At 34.9% G+C, this 25,164-nt stretch overlaps 2 protein-coding genes and 1 long non-coding RNA gene across 6 annotated transcripts in view; 2 read left to right on the forward strand and 1 right to left on the reverse strand.

Annotated features, from left to right (window-relative positions):
• LOC145684347 (phospholipid scramblase 2-like) overlaps nucleotides 1–25,164 on the forward strand; it is a 360,612-nt gene that overhangs the window by 184,976 nt on the left and 150,472 nt on the right. The window lies entirely within an intron of this gene.
• LOC145684348 (phospholipid scramblase 1-like) overlaps nucleotides 1–25,164 on the forward strand; it is a 109,049-nt gene that overhangs the window by 80,086 nt on the left and 3,799 nt on the right. For 3 of the 4 annotated variants that reach the window (XM_081756562.1, XM_081756565.1, XM_081756563.1), the window contains 3 exons: nucleotides 3,419–3,583; nucleotides 12,305–12,466; nucleotides 20,725–20,803. In XM_081756562.1, the coding sequence (XP_081612688.1) occupies nucleotides 3,419–3,583; nucleotides 12,305–12,466; nucleotides 20,725–20,803 (406 nt within the window). The remainder of the gene's footprint in view (nucleotides 1–3,418; nucleotides 3,584–12,304; nucleotides 12,467–20,724; nucleotides 20,804–25,164) is intronic. The other variant, XM_081756564.1, reaches the window with a different exon arrangement.
• The window catches only part of LOC145684350 (uncharacterized), a 42,166-nt gene continuing 34,408 nt past the window's right edge, over nucleotides 17,407–25,164 (reverse strand). Inside the window, exons 2-3 of the long non-coding RNA XR_014131277.1 lie at nucleotides 21,240–21,413; nucleotides 17,407–18,011 (exon numbers count right to left, since the gene is read on the reverse strand). This is a non-coding gene — a long non-coding RNA (uncharacterized LOC145684350). The remainder of the gene's footprint in view (nucleotides 18,012–21,239; nucleotides 21,414–25,164) is intronic.

Consider the following 25,164-nt stretch of genomic DNA (forward strand, 5'->3'; position numbering starts at 1 on the left):
TCAGTGTAATGTCAATCCAAAATGTTATTCTTAGGAGTTGTCCTTTTGTTGGTGGATGTATGTTGATCATGAACGTAGATAATTTTGCCAATGAAGCTGAAGTTGGAGTGAAATGGGGAGGGAATGTTAGGTGTGCCATCACCGGTCAAGGAACGGCCAGGAGAAGATTTTGACATGTTCGATTGATAGGTTGTTGTTGGTGGCCCCATGTAGCGTAGTCGCTAACACTCTCGCCTTCGAGCGGTCCCGGGTTCTATACCCGGTGGGGGCACCCGGTCGAAAAAGTGTGAAAAGCTTTCTAATGCCATCCATCTTGAATGAGGTTTTCCTGGGTTTTCCTAATTTGCACCAGGCAAATGCTGGGATGGTACCAATCTTATAGGTCCCAGTTCACTTCCTTCTTTCCCCCAATCCTTTCTTCCTTCCTTTTTCTTGGATAGTATCCTCGCCGAGAGTCGTCATCCCACATACGTGACGGGCTAAATGTCCATAGATGCCGAAAGCACAGAAATCTAAATCCTAATTCTCTTGATATTGTTAAAAGGCCAAGTCAGTGGCACTTTCGATTTTCCACTTCCAAAAGATTCATTATAAGACGTGGAAACGTACAAGCTCTTGTGCTTGTATGTGGAGAGGTGTGTTACACGAATGATACAGGAGTTTCAAGAAAAATCTGTCGTGCAGCAGAAATGTCGCAGATATCGAACCACGCATACTTCCAAGTGGTGTACCGTTAAAGCAAAAGAACAAAGATGACGTTTGGAAATTACTTGAGCTACACTTTGGTACTAACTGGAAAATTCTTCCACCCCTTGTCTTCTACAGAAACATCTTGAGCTCAAACATAATCTCAGATCAAGAAACAGTTCAGATGATGAAAACGAGGAAGCTGTAATGGACGATATTAATATCGTGGAGTAAGGTAATGTTAATGAAAGTTAGTCTACATCCCGGGTGCTCTTCACAACCATTTTTAAAATTCTGTTGGTTTTCAAATCTATCCAGAGGCAACGTAAAGTCTCTTATAGCAATGGGGTCTTAGCTTGCTTTTTCTTGGATTTGAACATCAATAGTTTTTGATTTAACCTATTACGTTTATAAAGATCTCACTAGAATGTATACTACAAATTTTCACAATACATTCTATTATGATGTTCCAGGGTCTCTCCTGAGATATGTGGAAAAGTAATTGATCTGTATTACAATGCTTTTGTTTACAATGATTCTTCGAACAAAATGTTTTTTTCTAGATGCTATGACAGATTTATGGTAACCGAAATGACAAAACGAGCATGTGAATACATAGTTTCAAAATATTGTAACATTAAGTATTTCAATTAATGTTACATTTTCTACATTTAATAACATTTCAGTATGTCTTATTATAGTTGAAAAAGAAAAATCACAACTGCACAATTTTTACCGATTGCTAAGATTGGCTTGGAGGTTCGAACAAGCATTTTTGATATACTGTTTTGTGAAGATACGTAAAATCGGATTTTGAAATTTATTTGAAAACAGCAACTATCAATGCACTCAATATTTTTGGAGTAAGGTGTACATCAATATATATTCATCTTCTTCACCTGTTGCTTGATAGTTCTCTGCATTATTTGTAAATATAAAAATTAGTTCTCTGTAAACAGGTCATTAGACTGCCGAATATGATATAATGTATCTCATTCCGTAATGTTTACATTTTATTGAGATTTCTCACAATGTCTCGAACCTCCGTCTTGTTTTATGATTTGCTGAGTAAATTTCGGGATGAACTTGGCTCTCGTAAAATTCTATGGGAGCTGTATACAAAAAAAATCAATTAATTGTATTTAAACGAACTTTTACAATGGCCTCAGAGGTTGGACTATCATTTGAGTTAACCGCGTCACCCACCAGGGTCCGCGTTCGAGATAAAACGAAGGATAATATTCGCGACAACCTGCAGGTAACCTCTCCTTCGCGTCACAGTGCGTTGCACTAAAATTTATGCGGAAAATTATCACCATTGGTATTGAGTGTGCCACGCATAAGCGTGAGAGAGTGAACACGGTAAAACTGCTTTGGGTTTGCAGTTGAGACTTGACAAAATGACCCCAATCTACGCCATCTCTTTGAAACAATAACGATATGCTACTTTGTCCATTTATTCGTTGACATATTCTCAATAATAAAAAGAATAAAAAGATACCACTTTCAACATTCATAAACTATTATAATAGTTTCGCTTCTGACGTACAGTGCCGTGGTGGTAACATGAGTTAATAGCTTAGATTTATGGATATAATCGCTAAAGTTTGAAATCTAAAGTATGAAGATAAAACTGATGTCCTGCACGGAATTTAACTGTAAAGGGCTATGTTTGAATGTAAATAAAATTTAAATGATTCAATTTTGTATAAAACTGAGTAGTTGGAATTGTAAGGCGAAAACAATAAGGTTATGAAAATAAAACATGAGCACTAGTCTAAGTAACACCTGGGTGACTGGCGTCGTCCTCGTTGTCCGGAATGACAAATGTTTCTTTGCGGCGTCTTCCACTCTCTAAATGGTAACTGATGAAATTAGAGCTAGTTGACAACTGGAACGAAATCCTGTCAAACTGTTAGGGGCGTTGTTTCAAATCTGCGATGAACGTAATACTTCATTTCTGCCAAAGTGTTTCCGTGGTGATGAACCTACAGAATATTGTTTCAAAAACCATGGAGCTGGATACTCTCCGATGGTATGGTGTCTTCTTCACTCGATGTTCCCTCTATCAGATCTTCATGAGGAATGCCCCTTATATACGTGTTCTCTATGGTTTTGTTGAATGAGAAAACGACGACTCTTACGATCAATGAGCTAGAAAACACCAGGCTAGGTGGAAGGGAATGCCTGAAAGCAGAAAGGGAAACTAGTCTCACATTTATTAGTAGCTTTTGTAATGAGGATATACATGCTTACTTAAATTTCTGAGAATGTACAACGTGAATAAAAGTTTCGTCTCGACTGAATTGATGATTTCAATAACTCTAATAAAATTTACATGTACAAAGAAAATAAAGTAATTAAATTATTACGATTAAATTTAACAAATTTTGACAAAAGTATACATAATACTTCACAATACTTACTAAAGTATATGTATCTGATAAGGTACTTCTCTTATTTTCCTTCCGCTACAAGTAATTTAAAATATATTTGTGACCTTCATTTCTGTGTGCACTTTTGGTTATATTAATAGGGAGAAGAAAGGAGAACTATTGTGTATCAAAGTGATTTCTGAGATTTAATGAAAAACTTCAATGGGACATCATATTCTACATTTAAATACAATGTGTTTATAACTTACTTAAATAATCTTGGAATCTTGTTGTGTCATTCTTTGCAGTGTTTTACTTCACTTGTTCGTATAATTGTATTTCACTGTTTGAGACAGGAAATGGAAGTATCTGCACCACCAGGCCATGTTGTAGGTAAAGTAGAGGAAGAATGGAGTATTATCTTTCCACGCTTTAGGATAAAGAATGAGGCAGGCGACGTTGTATTTAAAATTAAAGGCCCATGTATTACTTGCAGCTGTGGACAAGATATAGACTTTGAGGTGAGCCGTTTCTTAATAACCGTGAAAATTTTGATCTAGAGAAGAATGCTTTATTTAACAGTTCCAACGCGCTTACTACCCAATAAATTAACTTTGGCATCGACACTTGTAAAGGAAGTGAAAAACACCTTTCATACTAGAATAAATCCAGGTTCTATAGGCTATTAAAATACTTATAATAGAACTATACTCGAAACTGGCTCGAATCAAGATCTTTTCGAAACTTCAAAATAATATATGGTCTCAATAAAAAATAAATAACAAATCCTACCTTACTAGAATTAAATAATATTTTGTTTATAATAAAATATCCGGATATATAAAATTGAAACAGGAACGTGAAACACACTTGATAATTGAATAGGACTTTAAAGAATGTCTAAAGGGCTTTAGGATACAAGTATCAATCTAATTATAAAATGGTCATAAAATTGTATATATATATATATATATACAGGGTGGTTCAGTAATGTTGGACAGCCCTGAATAAATCGGAAACCAGAAGAGATATTAGCAAGAGTGTGGTGGATCCATATACTTGTGGAAGGGGGACGTCTTGTGAGGTACCACACAATGTTACCATGTCAACAGTGTTGCCAGCTCAGTACAAAGTTGTATTTTTTTAAATGGAACATATAGAAATTTATGCCATCAAAAGAATTAGTATAGAATGTGAATACCAACAAGCGAAACCGCACCTGTCAGTGTTGCCAAATAAGGAAGTTATAAAGCTTCAAAGATCAAGAAATTAAAGTGTCCGTAGAGCAAAACTAGCAAAAAGGCAAGAAAAATAATACTACGGAATGAAAAGGAGTAACCGAAAGAGTAAACCAAAGAACGCACAGCATCCAGTGAGTAAAAGGGTTGCCACAGTAAAGGGGGAAAATTTGAAAATTTTGCCGTTGCTATAGGAGGAAAAGTGCCCATATGACATAATGCTGGAAACACCATAGAAAGTCTATGTAAGATTCTGGAATCCTAATAGCGTTTGTTCGAAAGCGATATCTCTAACCGTTTTCGAGATACACCAAAGGTGTGCGGGGTTTGCAACACTGCATAATTGATTTGACGATTAGACCCGTGTAGTTCTTACATTTTGTTGGGCGTATCATTTTCATTACTCGTTCCTGTAGTTTGGAGGGCGAGGGAATTATTATGCAGTGTTGCAAACTCCGCACACCTTTGGTGTATCTCGGAAACGGTTAGAGATATTGATTTCGAACAAACGCTATTAGGATTCCTGAATCTTACATGAACTTTCTATGGTGTTTCCAGCATTATGTCATATGGGCACTTTTCCTCCTATAGCAACGGCAAAATTTTCAAATTTTCCCCCTTTGCTGTGGCAACCCTGTTACTCACTGGATGCTTTGCGTTCTTTGGTTTACTCTTTCGGTTACTCCTTTTCATTCCGTAGTATTATTTTTCTTGCCTTTTTGCTAGTTTTGCTCTACGGACACTTTAATTTCTTGATCTTTGAAGCTTTATAACTTCGTTATTTGGCAACACTGACAGGTGCGGTTTCGCTTGTTGGTATTCACATTCTATACTAATTCTTTTGATTGCATAAACTTCTATATGTTCCATTTAAAAAAATAAAACTTTGTACTGAGCTGGCAACACTGTTGACCTGGTAACATTGTGTGGTACCTCACAAGACGTCCCCCTTCCACAAGTATCTGGATCCACCAAACTCTTGCTAATATCTCTTCTGGTTTTCGATTTATTCAGGGCTGTCCAACATTACTGAACCACCCTGTATATATATATACTCGTATATACGCGTATATCGAAAACGGAAATATTTTTTCTGAATACAAATGAAGTGAGATCCTTTTTGCTGTAATTAGAGATAGGATAATATTTAAGAGATCATAAATTTCCAACTTACCAATTTGCACTATTGGGATCAGAAACATTTACCGCAAAAATGCAAATATCCAGCAATATATTTTTCACATATTTCAACATAATAATTATACTTTAAACACTTGTTGAATCGAAGTACTAAATACTCAAGTAGAAACCGAGGTTTAATTAACACTTCTAAGCGATTATAACCACTCGCAGAACTTGCGAAATATTTCCACACTTTACTTAATATACATTATCACAAATTACATACGATATGTAAATACACTTATCTTTGTAATATTTTCCTTCCTAGTACTATTTTCCCATTCTAATTATTATACAACTCGAATATAGTAAGGAATGCCTCACAGTAGTACCCAATAGTTTCAGTTGTTCCCAAGTTGGTATTGCAAGTTAACATTCAAAACAGGTTATGACCATTGGTCATCGTACAGCATGTAACGAACAAAATTAGTACAAATGGTCACCACAACTACCGCCACTAGCAATTAGTTACAAACAGCTGACTTCCTTTTTCTGTTTCTTTCCTGCTTGAACTTCCTTAGAAAAAAGATGTAACTTGCTACACAATTTGATGCAAGAATAGAGTTAAAAACAATACTGGAACTGGAAGAAATCTCTGAATTCTGGTCGCAATAGAGGGTTGAGATCAAATATAGAACCTGATCCTCAGACGCTGAATCCATATTGGAAACCCGTTATTCAGTATCTCCTGCTCGTTCTAATGTAAAGGGATGAATATTCACACCTGGAAAGTATACATAATATCTACCACTGCCAGTCGTTTTAGAGGAATAAAGTCTGAGAGGAACTGAAGTCAGGCCATGTCTTAACGATGCTGAATCCTTATAAATATGACTGCTTATCACTATCTATTACATTTTCTATCTATTACATGAGTGACGAAACCAGAAATTGTTAATTTCTACTACTTCAAGTGTAAATAAAGTGCTGACGGGCTAGACGGAACCTATTGTTGGAACCCTGATTGATTATTAAAAGTCATTTGTCACTTTATTTTCTTAATCTATACAGATCAGTATAGAAACTAAAAGTTATAGTAAACTTCTACCACTTTTAACTTTACTACAGAGGTGCGAGTGAAATTGGTATCTTCTCTTGAGATGGTGAATCGATTGCAACATTGAAATTAGAAATGATTGAATTGTTCCAACTCTATTTTGAATTAAATATTAATGGATTAAGACGTATAAGATACGTATAAGATGAAATCTATTTTTGGAACGCCAAATCGATGTCAAATTTTTTTTGATTCTTATTATAGTTTCCCATGATATTTTTTACAGAAAGGGATAGCTGTTGTATGAAACTTGTGACACTTGTGCACAACGTAGCTTTTAAGTATAAAATTGAAAGCAATTGTTATGTAAACAAAAATAGGAAATTGGTAAATGATAGTTTCAAACGTTATCCTAGACTAGGATTTGTATTATGATCATTGTCTCAATATGAACTAAAACCTTTATTTGTTTTACTGGATGTCTTTTGGGATAGTTTGTATATTTTGGACCCTGTCACTTCCTTACGATACGTACTTTTAAAAGTTATAAATTGTATTCAGTTTGTTCTTTACGTACCGAAAAGTTCGGCAAGCGAATGGTGTTGACCATAAAACATGTCTGTGTTACTGCAACACAACTGCTCTTTTACTGAAATTGTATTAAATTTTGATGGACGTCTAATGTTTTCTCAACTTCATCAGATTTTGGAGTTTTATATTGTAAGAAAGGTAGTAGGTAAATAAACCCCTGATCAGGCCATTCTGGGTTGAAATGCATCGAAAATAAATGTATGAATATGCAAAACATGTAATACAATTAGCACTAATAAACTTGGCAATTTTTACTTGTGTATATGTCAAACATTAACCTGAAAGCTTTGTAAACAGGTACAAATATAAACTAACAGAAGTTCTAGATGGGGCAATGTGCACGCTAAAAGATATGGTAAAATTATATCTATCTGAGACACAGGAGATATCTTATACGACTGTGATACTTTCCCAAATGTTCTTTTAGCTAATGAAACTTTGGTTCCCCGATGATGAAATATACTGTTAGCAATATTAGTATTTTTAATGACAACGATTCAGCACTTGAGCTGGGGATTTGCTAACAACAAGATGCATATTGATAGAAAACAGTTTCTATTTGCACGTTCCTTTGTTCATTCACCTAATTCTTTAGCACGACCAAAGTTAATCTTCCCACAGCGCTCAATGTCAGGCAAACCACTAACTCCGAGTCTGCGTTAACAGTAACACCGGATCCTTTGTGTTTAGATAAGAAACTAGAGTGGTGGTTATTCTTGGATAACTGGTGTATTTTGAATCTTATGAAGGCCATTGTTTGCTGTATGGAATTGTATAAGAATAAGAAAAAACATCTAGCTTTATGTATAATAATTAACCTTTAAGAAACTCCTTTTACATTCTCTGATAAAAACAACTCAACTGGTAACTGTTAAAAGTGACTCAGTTGTTAGAGAAACTGGACTTGACGATGGAACTTTATTTTAAGCAAAAGAATAAAACTAAAGCGTTTATTTTATTAATAAATAATAAAATAAAGATATGTTTGCTGCTTCGTATTTTTCAGCATTTAAATGATTTGAGCTTTCAAATAGGAGTCTATTGAGTGTTTTTTGATAGACCAAATGTTTTCTTTTGTTTCCAATGCACAACTTTTCGTTTAAGAGTTGGACTAATAATGTTTCTTCTGAGTACTATGAAACGAAGGGTCTGCGATTAATGTTTTAGATTATATTAGTAGATAAGTAACGGTCACTTAAATTTTAAAATTAAAATAAGCAAGGTTATGAATCAGGGGTGTTATTTGATTTGCGCACAGAACAATTGCCATTCCATGAATTTCAGAAACTTATACTTTTTTTTATAAATTGTATACAAATATACTAATAATAATCTAGTTGGACATTCTTGCCCCTTTCCCTGGCAAAACCTCAAATGACAGCACTCTTCTCAAGTCATGCATAACTTCAATAAGTATGAAGAAACAAAACGTGACTTAAAATCTTGTTAAAATTCTACTAATGTACAATATATCTATCTCATTTTAGTGTCTTAACTATTCCAGGATTTCATTTACAGGTCTAAAGATAATAATCTTCCAAAATCGCTGGACATATTTTATCGCTGGTAAGTGCTGTTTCGTCTTCTCAAACTCTTTCATTTTCTTCATGGCCATTGGCAACTGAGAAAATTGTTAGGATGTTTTATCGCAAATTACACTTTTGGTAGACCTTTAGTGTTGTTCACATTGAAAGTTGATACCACTGGAGTCCACCAATGAATAGATATGCAATGAGTTCCATTGTGGAAGACAAACATTGAAACTACATAAGTTCTGAAACTTCTGAAAATAAATTATGTTCTTTTAAAATATTTTGTCCTTTTGTTAATGTGGAAATTGATTTTCTTTTGTACAGAGAAGGCCACCAATTTTCCATAACAATTATAGTTTCTCAAGTTATCATCACAACTTGGAATCTATTAAGAGTTCCGCTCTCTCAACACATATCAAATTGTCCTTCAAAACGAAGGAGTAAAATCTTTATGAAAGCTCCGCACATAAAATGATTTAGAAACGTTTGTGTCATGATCTTTATTCTTAAACATGTCATACATAAGCTTTATGTATTATTCTTACAGATAAAAATACTGCTTTGATGTATAATGCGCTTTTTAACTGGAAACGATGAGAGATTTTTTTAGCTTAGATAGTTTAAGCAGATTTAGCATTTCCTGGCTTATTCAGACCTATGAAACAACGTCTTATCTTGCCCTGAAGAAGAAGCTTACACAAATGAACGACTTTGTCTTTCTTGATTCCGAGTAGACCCATTGATAGGAAAACTTTCTTTGCAATTTCATTGTTGACACAAGGTCGATATGGAATAAGAGAAAACTACGTTTTCTCCGCTTACCTAATTCATCTTCCATTAGCCGGTGCTCCACCGATGTTGAACGCGTAATGTTGATAATAAACCGCGATAATATGAATCTTCCCCATGTTTACTAAGTAGCGAGAAAAATTGGAAAACACGTTCTTCTCTGCTCATTGGTAATAACATGAGAACATTGCAGTAGACATCTTCAGTCATCGCATATTTTCTTAAGTTTACTTCATTACACACTATTTACTTGGAAATTACGTGAACAAAGTTGGCTTGAGTGAAGTGAGATGGCCAAGAAAAGATGAGAAAGCATCAGGAAACTACCGAATATTCTATTCGGGTGTCGTTAATGCCGAGAATGGTGTCGCGATATCAATGAAGAAGATAGTAGCAAGAAGTGTAACCAAAGTGGAATGATGTGGTGATTGCTTGATATTTGTAAAGGCAATTACAAAGCCAGTAGATATCGTGATAGCACAAGTGTATGTGTCAACAACCGACCATGAAAATGAAGTAGAAGTAATATATGATAAGATTAATGACATGTTGCATCAGGAGGTAAAAGGTAAGATCAACGCCATAGTTGTGGGAGATCTCAACAGTGTGGTAGGAGAAGAAACTGCGAATAACTTGATGAGACCATTTGGACTAAGTAGAAGAAACGAACAGGGCGAAATGCTTATCAACTTTAGTAGGCAACATGATATGATGGTGACAAACACATGGTTTAAGAAAAGGAAAACCAAGATGTACATGTAGGACAGTCCAGGAGATAAGAAACACTACGAAGTCGATTATATTCTTGTCAAACAATGTTTCAGGAATAGTGAACAAAACATGTAGACTCAGCTGGAAACGGACATTGATTCGGATTACAATCTCTTAGTGGCGGAAGTGCAAATTTGGTTGGGTAAAAGTTAAATATATTCTACTTGACACACTCCACAATAACTTTAGTGGTAAGAAAACCATGGATAACTGAAACGATGATTAAGGAAATGGAGAAACGCAGAAGGACAGAAACCACGGACAGCAAATAATACAGAAGGCTGAATAATAAATTGCGAAGAGAAACGAACAAAGCCAAAGTGAAGTACATGGAACAGATAACTGACGTAGTAATGAAACTTCAACAGCTCGGCAGATATGAACTGATGTATCAGAAAGTACGAGAATTAGGACGAAAATATAACAAAAGTTTGCGCACTTTGGAATACAAGATCAACAAGGTCATGTAGTCACTGACCATCATAGAATCCATAGAATGTGGAAGGAGCACATAAGAGACCTGTATGATCAGAAGAACCACCCGAAGGATATTTCAACCGAGTCAGAAGAAGAAGTGGATGATGAAGAAAGAGGATCCAATATATTGAAAACTGAAGTAGTACAAGCCATGGAAGACATGCGAAGGAGGAAGGCCACTGGAGACGACGATATACAAGCAGATTTCTCAAGATATTAGGAGAGTACTAACTTCACTTGCTAACAAGATCTGTCTGAGTGGAGACTGGCCAAAGGATATTTATGATGCTGCAATGATGGCATTACCAAGGAAAAGCAAGCAAAGAAGTGCAGTGACTACAGAACCATTAGTGTTTTTCCTCACATCGGAAATCTTACTGTGCTGCTACTGAACAGATGATTAGTAAGTAAGATAGAAGAAATGTTGGAAAAGATCAATTTGGATTTCCGAAAGGGAAAACAGCAGAAATGTTATTGGGTGTATGATAATTATGTCAGTCGAAGACCTTCTTGTAAAGAAAGAGTTGTGTTTTTGCTTTATCGAGGTCAACTAGAAACACCGACGACTCATTCGCAAACGTTACATAAGAAAACGAGTGAAGTTGCGCTTAGATGAAGGATAAACCAAAGTCTGGTAATTGTAGAGGAATCAGAGAAGGATGTAGTGTGTCCCTTCTATTATTCAACATTTATAGTGAATTCTTATTGAAGGAAACATTAATGGGAATGGAAGATTTCAAAATTGGAGGGTAGATCATTAACATGATCTGATAGGCCGAGAAAGGTTATAATAATTAGAACCGAAAAAACTACAGGAGATGAGTAACAAAATAGTTTACATTCACTGACAAACTATATGAAATGAAAAGCAACATCGAAAAATTTAGTCATTAGAATATCCCTTCGAAACACGTCCTTTCGTGTCAAAGTAGATTAAAGAGAACTTGAAGAGTAAATCATTTCCAATATCTAGGAAATATATTGACGAGAGACGCTTACTGCTTCAAGGAGATCTCGTCGAGAATTGCAATGGGAAAAGAAGCATTCAGCAAGAAATGATTGCCCTTAACTAGCAGGCTTAATGTTGGACCAAGGAAGAAGTTGGTCAAGTGCTATATTTGGAACATTGGACCGTATGGTTCAGAGACTTGGACAATACGGAAGTTGGAGAAGAAATATTTAGAGACCTTCGGAAAGTGATGTTGGAGGAGACGGAGAAAATAAAATGGACAGAGAGAGAGAGTAACAAACGAAGAAATTTCATAATGGATAGTAAAGAAGGGGACGCTTTCGGCACATGCGCACGTAGAGGTCTCAGAAATGTTTAAGGAGGAACATTACTAGTCTTGGACTGGTTAGATATCTCTTTGTTTTTGACGTTTCAGTAACTTTCATGGACACATTATATGAATCACACAACTCGGATTTTGTTTGACATCATTAGATTTACTCTTGTAGATGCTGTTTGAATCATAACATAACAATCAATTTTTTTTATCAAATCAAGTCCCTCAAACGACTAATTCCACTGTGGAAATCAAATATTGGAAACTGGTCAGCTGAACACTTGGAAACCTGTTTATACATGATCATTTTACGTATTAACACATTCTTTGATATTTTATGTATTGTACTAAGAATTAATATTATTTTGCTTGGTTTCAGGTAATATCTAGCGATGGACAGACGCAGGTAGGGAAAATTTGTAAACAGTGGTCTGGGTTTGAGAGGGAGATTTTTACGGATGCTGATAACTTCGGAATTTCTTTTCCAATGAATTTGGATGTCAAGATGAAAGCAGTCATGCTTGGAGCGTGCTTCTTAATTGTAAGTAACAAGTAATTTGTGATTGTGATTTCCAAACAGACAATAATTATTTAGTATCAGCTGTAGGTGGCATCGTAAAGTTACAGTGTGCAAGTCCTGCAATTCAACAGGACCCGTTATAGCTTGGGCTCTATAGATTGAGAGAGGTCAGGTAATATGAAAGAGAGAAGTTAGGTTAGATATTACCGCGGTTTTGCGCGCTAGTTCTAAGTGCTTGTTGCAGATAGAACAAACGATGTGGCGAAAATATCAGATAATTCTTTTTTTTCTTATTTTGTGCTGAGGTCGGTACATTTCTGGACAACGCACAGTGGTACAAAATGCTAAAAACCTGGCGAAAATTCAAAATCTCTTTCAAAGTGCACAGAAATGGGCATGCTTTGGTTTCTGACCTCACTGATCACGAACTTGATATCCAAATTGAAAACTTCAAAATGGCGGATACAATATGATGGATCAAATTTTGAGGAAAAGTAGAATAAGGTAATAAAAATTGTATACTAGGGGTTTTCACATCATTGAATACAAAATTTGATATAGCATAAAAAAAATGAATATGGTGGTTCCAAAATGGCAAATCAAATTAATACATTGACATATATGGGTAAAATTTAGAAGCTTTTGCCAGTTTTCATACGTTAGTCCCAGCTTTCATATACTTCTTTGTTCTCGATGGACTTGAAAATAAAACAATCTTGACAACTTTTGAAGCACTTAATTTTCCGGAAGAGCGAATACTCATTTGCTTATCGCATGCCAGAGTAATAACGTCATTATTATTGCGAATTTCTTCAGTTCTTCTTTGCTTTGAATATGTGCTCAAATATAAAAATTCCGAGGAACGTTGTGAATCTTTTTGTTTCCTTGACGTCTTAGCAGTATTACAATGGATAGTAATAGCCATTTATAATAGCCATAACACTTAGCCATTTATTATTCTTGTAAAAAAAAACTCCGCCATCCTTTCTATTGGGTTCTTGATATTTGTCCCTCATTCTATAAAATAAAGATGGATGGCTGTCTTCATATCGTCACACAATTTAATAGAAGTACCACTCCTCAAAGAGAGGTAATGTTCCAAATTTTCAATTATGATTCGTAGATTGCACTTCAGACGGTATTTCATCAAAACAAATATTTTTTCTCGATAATTTGATGATTTGATATTTTGGACCTAAATTAATATAATTAATAATATCAAATAATCACTTTTTGTGTTACTAAATTATTTACCTTTATTCAATTCAATGTATTTTATATATTTCATATGAATTATAAAATAAAGGAAACTAAAGTATGCGTATATCGACTATCCTTTTCTGTTATACTGAAGTACTTTTTTCCTTTTTTATTTGTTGCCTTTCATTATCTTATTCGCATGTATCTTGTAAACATCATTTTCACTTATTTTATAATAAATATAGCTTTCGTTTTTACTTTTAGTTTAACAAAATGCTTAAATATGCATTAACTGCAACTTTTTATTCAATCGCAACGTACAAAAAAGGCGCAGCTAAGCGCAAATGTTTTCATCACATTTTTATAGTAAATCTACCATAGATTATTGGTCAATACAAAATTTAGCGGAATGGAGCGTCATATATAACTTTTGAGTTCAGGTTTTAATTCACTTTCAAATAATTTCATTTTTTATATAAACATTAATGAAAACAAATGTATAATAACTAACGTATTATAAATAATATATTGTCTTAATATTCTTTACATACCTTCCGGAACAACATCCATTTTGATTTAAATAGATCGGAAAAGTATACAATGATCTATTTCGTATGAAATTTGAGCTATGTTTCTCCCGTGCATTAGGTATTACGAAATACACAAAAGTAGGTTCATTTTGAATTCCAATACTAGCTCTGGTATAAACGGCTGGTCCCCTTCCATGGATGAAGTTTAGGAGAGCAATTGTTAGTGTAGCAAACCTCAGACTTAAAAATAACCAGATAACAACTTTCCATTTTCATTTTTGGCCACGTTTTAGGCAATTCGTACCACTGTACAACACCCACTGTTAGAAAAGTTGACCAAAATCGCTGATAATATCTTAAAACGAAAATATTACACTATACGTACTAACCGTGATATCAAAAGATTAAAACATGATAAAGCAGCAGGTATGTCTAATTTGAAAAGCTTAAATACAAGTGTAGTTATAAATGCACAAAACTATATTCGACCTAACATTTATTATACCCTTTGCAACTTTCAAGTTAAGAAATATATGATTAATCTCTTGTCAATAGTTTTCACTGTTGTACCCTCACCGGCATAATTATCTCCCCCCCCCATGAGTGGTCTAATTCCATTACTTAGTGTCTAGATCATTTGCAGTTTGCAAAATACAACCCAACTAACCAGACACATTTTCTCACAAGAACAACACTTGCTAGGACTGAGTCATGTCTTTATGCAAAATAAAATTAACTAATGCAGTAACAAATTAATGCAGTTACCATTAATTATATGTCGCGGAATTTTGGTGGACCTGGTGTTAGAGGGCTTCCAACCTTTAACAGGCACTCCTCTTGACAGAAATCTTGTGTTTCAGACCAAACCGGGTGCACAAATTCTTCCTTTCGGTGTTATAGGTCGCGGAAAATATGAAGAAATCAACTTTAAATGTCCACAACTCCAAAACTGTTACTACCGTAGTCGGGTCAAGACTTCACTTAGAAACTAATATGTGCGCTACATACTAATATGTCCAAAAATACATATTTCAGAATCCTAAGGTACTCACGCAAGAATTTTTATACAGCGAGTTCGGCTACGGGGGCATATAATTGGAAGTACTCACCAACTATCTGTATAAAAACTGTTGCGGAAAGCACTGCAGGATTGTGAAACGGATATTTACATAGAACACATACGAGTTCCTAAGTAAAGTCTTGACTGATTACGGAAGGTCTAGTAGTGTTGGAGCTAAGAATAGGGTAAACCTACCTAACTTTCGTGATATACCTTATTTCGTGATACGAGACAAATTATTCTTCACAGTGAAAGTTATGCATTACAGATAGAGTTACAGCGGTGCTCAAGAGAGGGTAGGAATACCGACAGGTGGAGAAAATGTTTTCCAGTGGCAACTATTACCGTGCGGATGTCACTCACGATGTCAGTTGGTGCACAGGGTAGAAAGCGGTTCTCAGTCAACTGACCTTCGAAAACCAAATATTTTGTGTCTGTACAGTGTTATTGTGTAGCTTTTGTTACAGACGTTTGCTCTGAAACACTCTGGTTATCGTTTGGTGTGAAACCTTGAAGAAGTAATGCAACTGTAAAGCAATAGATCCTTATGAAATTGCATCATATTCTCACAAATTTTGTGTCAGAATGGCTCATGGTCGTTTTGAGTTTCATCTCTCTTCAACTTCTTATTAAAGCATTTTCCGTAAATAATATCATATATGGTTTCACTAAAACGAAAATATTTCCTCCGAATCTTCACACAGTATCCAGTAAAGCAGTTACAACACACCCAATACGTCTCGATTCCTGTAGGTCTGTATGCACTAAGGATGAATCACTTGCTTAGACCAGTAGTTCTACATCACCGATGGATAGTCTTCTCTGTGTACCGAATTTAATCCTGCCTGACAAAAACAATACTGTTTCTAGCAGAAAAGCTCGAGGAGACACGAAGGCAACAGTTCATCTTCCTGATCATGCAACAAGTCGACGGCAAATGTCACTACAGTGCAATTTGATTCTCCATCTAAAAATAACAAGTGTCAGGTTAACAAAATGATGCGTTGAGCGCTAGTAGTAACGAGCGCTATGGTTCGGGTAAGAATTGTAGCCCCTGGATACAGTGCTGCTCCTGTTTACGGTGGTTTCATGAAAGGATCAGAGTTTTAATTCAGCTGACAAAACCATTTTCATGTACAGCATATGTGCAATGACAAATGAGTGGTACAGACGGTGATAAAGTAATGTGAATACACTACTGTATCACGAAATTAGGCACACACCTTCTCGGAATATGGTATGCTATCACGAAGTTAGGTAAGTTACACATATTGTGTATTCTGTTTCTTTATATTCTTTCTTTTGTATTGCTTGCGCTTCTTTTACTACAGCAGTTGTGTTTATGCTTGGCCTTCCTAATATAGAAATTAAATCTATCCTGCATGCTTGGAAATGTGTATTTTTTCAGTCATCCTCCGTAATATCACGAAGTTAGGTAGGTTTACCCTATGACTTTAAAGTTCATTTCTTCATGTTTTCGGCGGGCTATAACTCCGAAAGGAAATATTTGTGCACCCAGCTTTGGCTATACTTTTTGTCTTATTTTGATGTCAATAATCACCTCCGGAACGTCAGTGTTGTTTTGAAACATCCGCTATATATATAGCACCGGTCAAAAGTTGAAATTCACTCTTGGACTTGTTGGAAATGAATAAATATACAAGTGTTATGTTGCAAATAGCATTGAAACAGCTGTATATTGAAAAAGAAAACTACATTTTCATTGCAACAGATGTAACATGTACAGGTTATGCGTCTTTATTGCCAATTTTTGATTCTTGTAAATATTCTTCTTTTGCTTGGATCATAGTAGCATATATCCTTGGCATTTTTGATACTAAGTTCTGTAAAGTTCTGGGTGCAATGTCAGTCCAGCAAATTTTTAAAGCTTTCCACAGTTGATCCTTATTAGTACACCGCACTTTTCGAACATTTAGGTCCTGTTTATCTCATAGCATTTCCATAGGTTTGAGGTCAGGAGATTGAGGGGTCCCGTCTATGTATTGCAATAGGTTTATCCTTTCTTTTTTCACAATGCATTTTCTACAAAATTTCATGCATGTTTTGGATCATTATCTTGCTGGAAAACAAATCGATGGCCCTCGATGCACTGGCTGTATGGAATAGCATAGCATATCCAAAATACTGCGATAGCTTTTTTTATCCATCAATTCTCAGTTCGTACGAGATCTCCAATTGTATCAACGACAAAACAACTCCAAACCATAACGTAACCTCCCGCATGCTTCACAGTGGGTATAACGCATTGTGGTTTCATGCATCCACCAACTAAATGACGAACATGCTGCCTACGCGTTTCAACCACAATTCTAATTTTGATTGGTCACTGAACAACAATTTGTACCATTGTTACAGAGACCAGTTTTTGTGTTTCACTTTGATTTCTTTCCTTAGTATAGGTTTTCTAGCAGATATTCGATCTTTTAAACCAGATTCACAAAGTGGGCGTAGCAGAATACTTCCTGACACCGGCTCCTGCCTAGTAGCATTTAGTTCCTCGCAAATTTCTGAAGCTGTGCGAGCCCTCTGGCGCTTACTTTGAACACAGATTAACTTGTCCTCACCTTTGGACGTTACTCGAGGTCTCCCAGATTGCTGGTGGTTTTTATTCTGTCCAGTTCTTCTCTGTCGTTTTAAAATTTTTACAACAATCTTACTTTACCTTAGTCGATTTGTCGAGTCGAATAGCATTCCTTATGTAGTGCAACAATCACAGCACATGTTTCCACACTCAGCTCTGAGTTGCGGCCCAATTCTGTAATAAAACGAAACAACAATTTTTGATATTTGTTGATACTCTTAGTTAACGACACTTCCTGAAACTAACGCGCTTGTTTATCAATTCTGCAAATATGTTACGTACCAGGTTATCATAAAATAAGTATCGATGTTCAGAGAACTCTGGAGACGTAACCACTTGACAGAATGTATCAAACCTGGTAGGAGTATATTTGGAAATATGCAGAAGTGATTGGTGTAGAAAATAAAATTAGTTCAGATTTTCGCCACCAGAGGTTATTGTGGCGCTGTAGTACACCAAATAAGTACAGCGTGTAAGAAAACTAGTGATGCTAAATGATAAGAAAGACTGTAATTGCCTCTTCTGTGAGTCTCGTGGCATTGACTACGAACACTATTAATACCCCGAGGTCAGTGGCGGATTTACAGGGGAAGCGGACTTTTGAGCTGAAGCGTCCTTTTATAATACTTGAATATCTTACGAAAACGAAGTTATATGTTAGATTTTCCTGTGAACATAAAATACAGGCTCCCTTCAAAGTTACAGGAAAAGGTTAATGTCAAATATCGCCTCCAGAGGCTATTGTTTCTGTTCAGTGTTATATACGGTACCTGTGGTATGAAAGACAAATGGTATTATTGATATTCAATGAAAGAAAAGCCATAATTGAAGGGTAAGGGGAAAAAAACAAGGAATGTCCATGTGCGTGTTTATCGGGTGCTTTGTCCTATGTGTTGGAGACTCTTGGTACTATTTGACTAAAGATGCCATGCATGCATACATGTAGAACTGTCCATGTAAAAAGGAGAAAAAGATTTGCTAACCCTAAAGATGATTTTCTTTTTACGCGGTTTTCAATATTAAAACGCCGTTTTCTCGAAAATGCAGTTTTGTGACATTCCATCTTTTTTCCCTTACCCTTCATGCTCCCCGTGCGACGCGTGGCATTGATTTGTATTGCTATTAGTAACTCCGTGGTGTAATGATGTGTTGTAGACGATGATGGTGATGTGGGGTTCCACCTAAAGGGAGGTCTTTGACGTGAAGGTCCCTGGGCAAGAAAATCCATGGTGACTGGTACCGTATGAGATGATGATGACGTTCTAAGGACTGGACCTACACGATAAGATGGTATCCGACTTACATGTTTTCACCGGAAATCGAACCCGAGACCCCTTGATCACAAGGCAAAGAGTGTGGAAGAAAGAAAGCCAACAACGGATTAAAATTAGCTCACTTCTGGCACATAGTAGCCCTCAAATCCGTATCGCATGCAGGCGTGAGGAAGCACCTGGAGCGTCACTAGTGTCGTTTTTCTTCTACGCTGCACTTAATTGGCGTTGTACAGCGCCATAATTACCTCTGGTGGCGAAAATTGGAACTAATTTTCTTTTCTACACCAATCGCTTCTGCATGTTTCCAAATTTACTACTACCAGGTTTGGTTGCATTCTGCCGAGTGGTTACGTCTTCAGAGTTCTCTGAACAGCGATACTTATTTTATAATAACCTTGTACATAAACATCACAAAAAATAAACTTGGTAAATACTAGAACCAGTAAATTTTACACAAATTACCTTCAGCTCACATTAATGTAAGTTTGTTATAACGTTACACTTGCCTGCAAATTAGCATTACCAGACACTTTCGTTCGTTAAGTTATCAGTCGCAAAATAAAAAGATAATGCACTAGTTTTACCTTGAGGAAATACTATACAACGTTTGTTGCTTCCACACAAGTAAGTTCAAACAGAACCGGTCAAAGTTAATATAAAACCGGTCAAATATATAGCGACAGAGAGACATATATAGTAATTGGATTGATATAACTCTTAGAAAACAAAGCATACAAGGTACGAAAATGCGCATATTTTACTGGGTACCGCAAATGACAAGTATAGAGAAAAGTACACAGAATCCTGACGCAAGATGGTGTGAGGAAATTAGATTTTATTGCAAATATCTTAGAAATAAATGGATCGAAGATAGATGGTATTCTAAAACTATTAGATCGACAATTATTGACAATGGTGTGTATGTGTTTAAAATATAAATAACGCTCACAACTACATTCAAGTGATCTCAGTTCTGATTCTTGATATCTGAGCTTTTAGGATTAACAAATAAAAGCTTATACCTTGTTCTGATAGATCATATATTTAAAACTGTAGCTGTAAGAATTTCTAACAATAAATATAGTTAAACATCTGTTCAAAACTGAGTAAAATTTGCTGTTCTGTCGGGATATAAGAAACAGTTGTGCGAATTCGAAATATTTTAATAACTGGTTCTAGCGAACCAGTGCAAAACGGCTGAATAGCAATACTAGTTGCATCACTGAGATCTGCATTATAATTCTATGAAATATGTAAACAGTGCGAATAGTTATTCAATATTATTCATCTGGGCCATATGAGATTTAGTGCAAAACTAGAGGATATGATCCCTAACCTAACTTCATCTGTAGGATAACTCTCAAAAAATATGGGTTTTACATAGTTATTCAAAGTATGTTGTCAATCTATTTAGTCTGTGTATAATAAGAAAATTTGATATTTTTACAATTGAATGCTTAAAATGAAAGGGCATATTACTGGCTTCTGTAGGCATATTTAGTCTTAAGGATTAACATTTAAAATGATTCGTTTATTCAACTCTTTTTAAACATTATACTGTGTGCAATGTGCAAATTTAATGCCTTTGTGTATGTTCTGCTTTTTCCACATAGGATTATAATTATTATGAGTTCGGCGGTAATCAAGCAAGAAAGACAGGAATGCGTTGTTGTCAACATCATCATCATTTTGGTAAGATAATGAGCATATGTTTTCTCAAGATAGTTTATCATAAACAATATAATGTTAATTAATATCTCACAAGACGTCGAATTTAGTTTTTTTTTTTTTGTACCCTGGAGTTTCAATACCTGGTGATTACCATTCCTAAGTGTAATAGCTTAGCTCAGTACTTTTTCATTGGTTAAGAAAGCTCTTAGTGTTTAACAATCTTTTGGCGACACTCTAAGTTTGCTCACATGAATCTATAACATCCCATCTTCCTCTATAGATATGTAAAAGCACAGGGTGTTCACAAAGATATGCAAACTTAAAGGATAAGATTATTACCTTTATTATTATTATTATTATTATTTAGAGTTTCTACATTAACTGCTGGAAGTGATTGTGTTTTGTTTCCTTGTTAAAAACATTTGCCTATTGCTTCCAAGTGCATCCACTACATTACCTGTCTCCTGGAACTTGTCGAAGACATTTGATGGAGGATTTGTTTAATGTATCTTTTCCATACTTCCCTTCTGGACCACTGGGTCAATCCACGACTGATCGTCCCCGTGCACTCTGCAACAATGAATATATGCTTTTCCGGATTATAGCCCGTGGCTGATCACTTGTTCGGCACCTGTAACAAATATAAAATAATTCATTAGGTTCCTTATAAGACAGCGTAATTTTCCAAACTTTCTGTTTGGAATAGTCCCAACCCCGTTAATGTAAGGAGGGTTGACATAAGGAAGGGAATGTTGTTTCAGTTAATGATAGGGCTTACCCATACGCAACACGCAGAAGAAGGCATCGCTAAACTTCTATGAGTAATACTCGAGGGTTACCGAGTCAAGGATGTGTTCGCATGAGAAGGCTACTCCATTTGAGAGTAATAGTTTGGTCAATGTTGGGACAATGAATAGAAGATGAAAAGATCTCATTAAATAGATTGTTATTCTGACGCAAAAACAAAGTTGGAGACACTATGCGTGCGAGGTACAGGATGGAAAGGTAATAAGGGAAGAGAGCTAGTACTACTACTTCCTTTATAATGGAGTGAATTGACAGAGAAAACAAAACTTAAATTGTCCCTTCCAATGTTAAAGTATAAAAAAATAATAATAAATTATGTTCTCATATTCTTGAACCTAACTTTTGTATTCACTTCTTTCTTCTTTATTTCCTTTTATAATCAATGCAATATGTTCACTACGCAAAGAGGAAAACCAAAGCTGGCACATTATTGTCCCACCTTAATTATCAATATAAATGTCAATCAAGAGAAGTAGGGTGTTATTGTAGATTGAACGCCACTTTCCCCCTTTTTCAAGGTTTTTTATGTACACCACTACATTAAATGAGTATACTAAGTTACATAGCGCAAGAGCATAGGCTTTATGATATCCTTAAAAATTTATATATAAGAACTACAACTAACTTATATCTAAGAACTATAATTAAATCACATCTACAAGCTATATCTACTTATCTTCTATCTTATAGCGGTTCCCATGGCAGAGTTCTCGTTTTGGTGTCAATTTGAAAGCCAATAGAGTGTCTTTCGAAAATCATTTATCGAGTCTACCAAGAAATTTCTCCAACAGTAAGAAACTGTAAAACTCGTTTAAGTCGGGAACTAGTATAGAACCACAACGCGTACGGAAAGCATAATACTAACATATGCCAACATATTGGACCGAAATCCGGACGTTGACATACACAATTTTATCCACACATAACTCAATGTATTAATAAGCATAATAGCATGGGGGCAATTTGAAGAGTTTTTCTCATAATAAACTTAATCATTAAATTTTAGATAGAGCAAATAATTAGTTAAGATGGATGGTTTTCATTGTAGAAATAAAATAGAGATATCAGATCAGAAAATTACCCAAAACTGGTGCTGTGGCCTTACGTTAAAATTTATAATAACTGTCATAATGAATTTTTGAAGATAAGATAAGAATTAAACGAATTTTGTGACAAGGTTGCATAATAAAGTGTGATATCAAATAGTATACAGCATTGTACTCACCCAGATTTTGACGAATGAAGATTTTTGAGAAGTAGATCCTTTTAGGCAGATGGTCACTTCAAAACTCTCTCCAGTTCCCTACTCTTTTTGTCCACCTACCTTTTCTTCCTAGTTTAGGTAGCGTCTTTTCTTCCGCTTACCGTTACATTTTTAGAATTACTTCATAACGTGAAGTAGGAAGTGTTATAATTCCCTTGATACATTGCTACATGACATAATTTTATATTTCCTATTTAAAAGAATGTTTTAACTGGACATAGTTTTAAATTATTATGAGACTTCCTTAATTTCTTTGCACGTGTGAATGACCTACAGCACCAGACTGGGGATTGAATTTTATTTGCATTTAATATAACAAGGTTTACAAAATATTGAAGCCAAAATCAATAAAATATTAATCGCCCTTCACCAAAATGCTTTAGTCATATTACAATATATATCTTCCTCTGTCTTAACTAATGGCATTCAAAATAATTTTTTTAAAGAGCAACTAGCAAAAGAAGGTCGGTTTTTATACAGACATTGACAAAATACCTTTTATTATATAACCATAAAACCTCCACCCCTGACTGCCTATAACTTCTGAATCCCGTCACTAGCCTATATTATTTAGCTGTACTTTGATTAATACTATTTAGCACAGAAGGGTTACGTAATTACAATGCTTAAGTGATATTAAATGGGGTACTATGTACATAATTCTTTACAATGATATAACCATTAAAGCTAACTTCTGGCTCACTTTTACGCAACTTTTATTGAAATGTATTTAGGGAAAGAAACATAACAACTAAATGAACGCACGAAAGGCATATTCTATTGCGAATAAAGAATGGAAGATATATATTAAGAAAGGTGTTTGTTCTGTATGTGGTGTAACTAAATCTCAATTCGTTAAAAAGAAAGATTGACTAAAAGAAGGTAATGGTGTTAGAGAAGACATTATAGAAGAAATGCACAAACCTGTGACAAAAAAACTATCCTAGGCTAAGTGTTGTTATAAAAGGTCTAGATGATCTTTGGCAAGCTGATCTTGTAGAAATGGATAGTGGAGTATTAAAAGGTGTTTTCAAATTAAACAAAGGCTATAAGTATTTACTATCGATTATTGATGTGTTCTCGAAATAGGCGTTTGTTGTTGCTGTTAAAGATAAGAGTGGTAAGAATGTTACAGAAGCGTTTGAATCAGTATTAAAAACTAGAAAACCTTCTAGCTTACAAAGTGATCAAGGTAAAGAAATTAGAAAAATACTTTAGAGAGTTGATGAAGGAACATAATATCAATCATCTCAAAGTGGTAAAAATGTTTCCATTGTAGAGCCCTTCAACAGAACTCTGAAGGTAAACATGTGGAAAATGTTTACTATGCAAGAAAATTGTAAATGGACAGAGATATTACCAACATTAGTTAGCGAGTATTATAATGAAGTACATAGAAGAATTGGTATAAAGCCTACAGAAGTTGGTAAACAGAATTAGCAAATATATATTAGAGAAAGTATATAGGATAGAATATATGAATGTTAAACCTAAATATAAAATTAATTATTACGTTCGTATAAGTAAATCTAAAGGTTTGCTTAAGAAAGAATATACACCTAACTGGTCAACAGAAGTATTTGTTATTACAAAAGTTATTCCATCCAATCCACCAACATACAGAATAAAAGATTTGGATAACGAAGATGTACAAGAAAGTTCTATGAGTAAGAATTATTAAGAACTAAATTATAAAGATTAGTGCCTTCTTGAAAAAGTATTATGTAAGAAAGGTAATAAAATATATGTTAAATAGTAAGAATACCCATGGCTTTGGATTGATTATTTTAACAAAAGAAACACTGACCAAAGCTTTAAAACACATTTTTTAAATATAATAACGGTTTCGGATATCTAACATATTCTTCTTCAGACAATATCGAAAATAAATGAAAATACAGACATATATTTTATGGCAAGGAAGTTTGGATAGCATAGACAAGAAGAAAATAAAAAATGCCCTTATAAGAAACAAAAATGGCAGAACGTGATAGTTGGAAAGTGAACAAGAAGACTTAACAGTCATAATAGTTCATATTCTAGTCATAATAGTTATAATTTCATTACTTTTCATCGTATAGTATTTAGTATTCTGGTTTGGCGTTCTTATAAGGGGAGTAGTAGCAGTATGTTTTTACCGATTTGTGGATGAGATTCGGAACATTGAATATGTTTATTGCTTATAATCCATTAAAACTACACATTCACAACTTTTAAGAATATTGTTCCAAGGTTCTATAACACTCTTGAGACTGTGTTCTTTTCTCGAAAAGATGGCAACTTTGAGTTTATATGGCAAATCTTTAGAAGA

Source organism: Thermobia domestica, chromosome 4, assembly GCF_964235325.1.
Source record: "Thermobia domestica chromosome 4, izTheDome1.hap1.1, whole genome shotgun sequence".
Lineage (NCBI taxonomy): Eukaryota > Metazoa > Arthropoda > Insecta > Zygentoma > Lepismatidae > Thermobia > Thermobia domestica.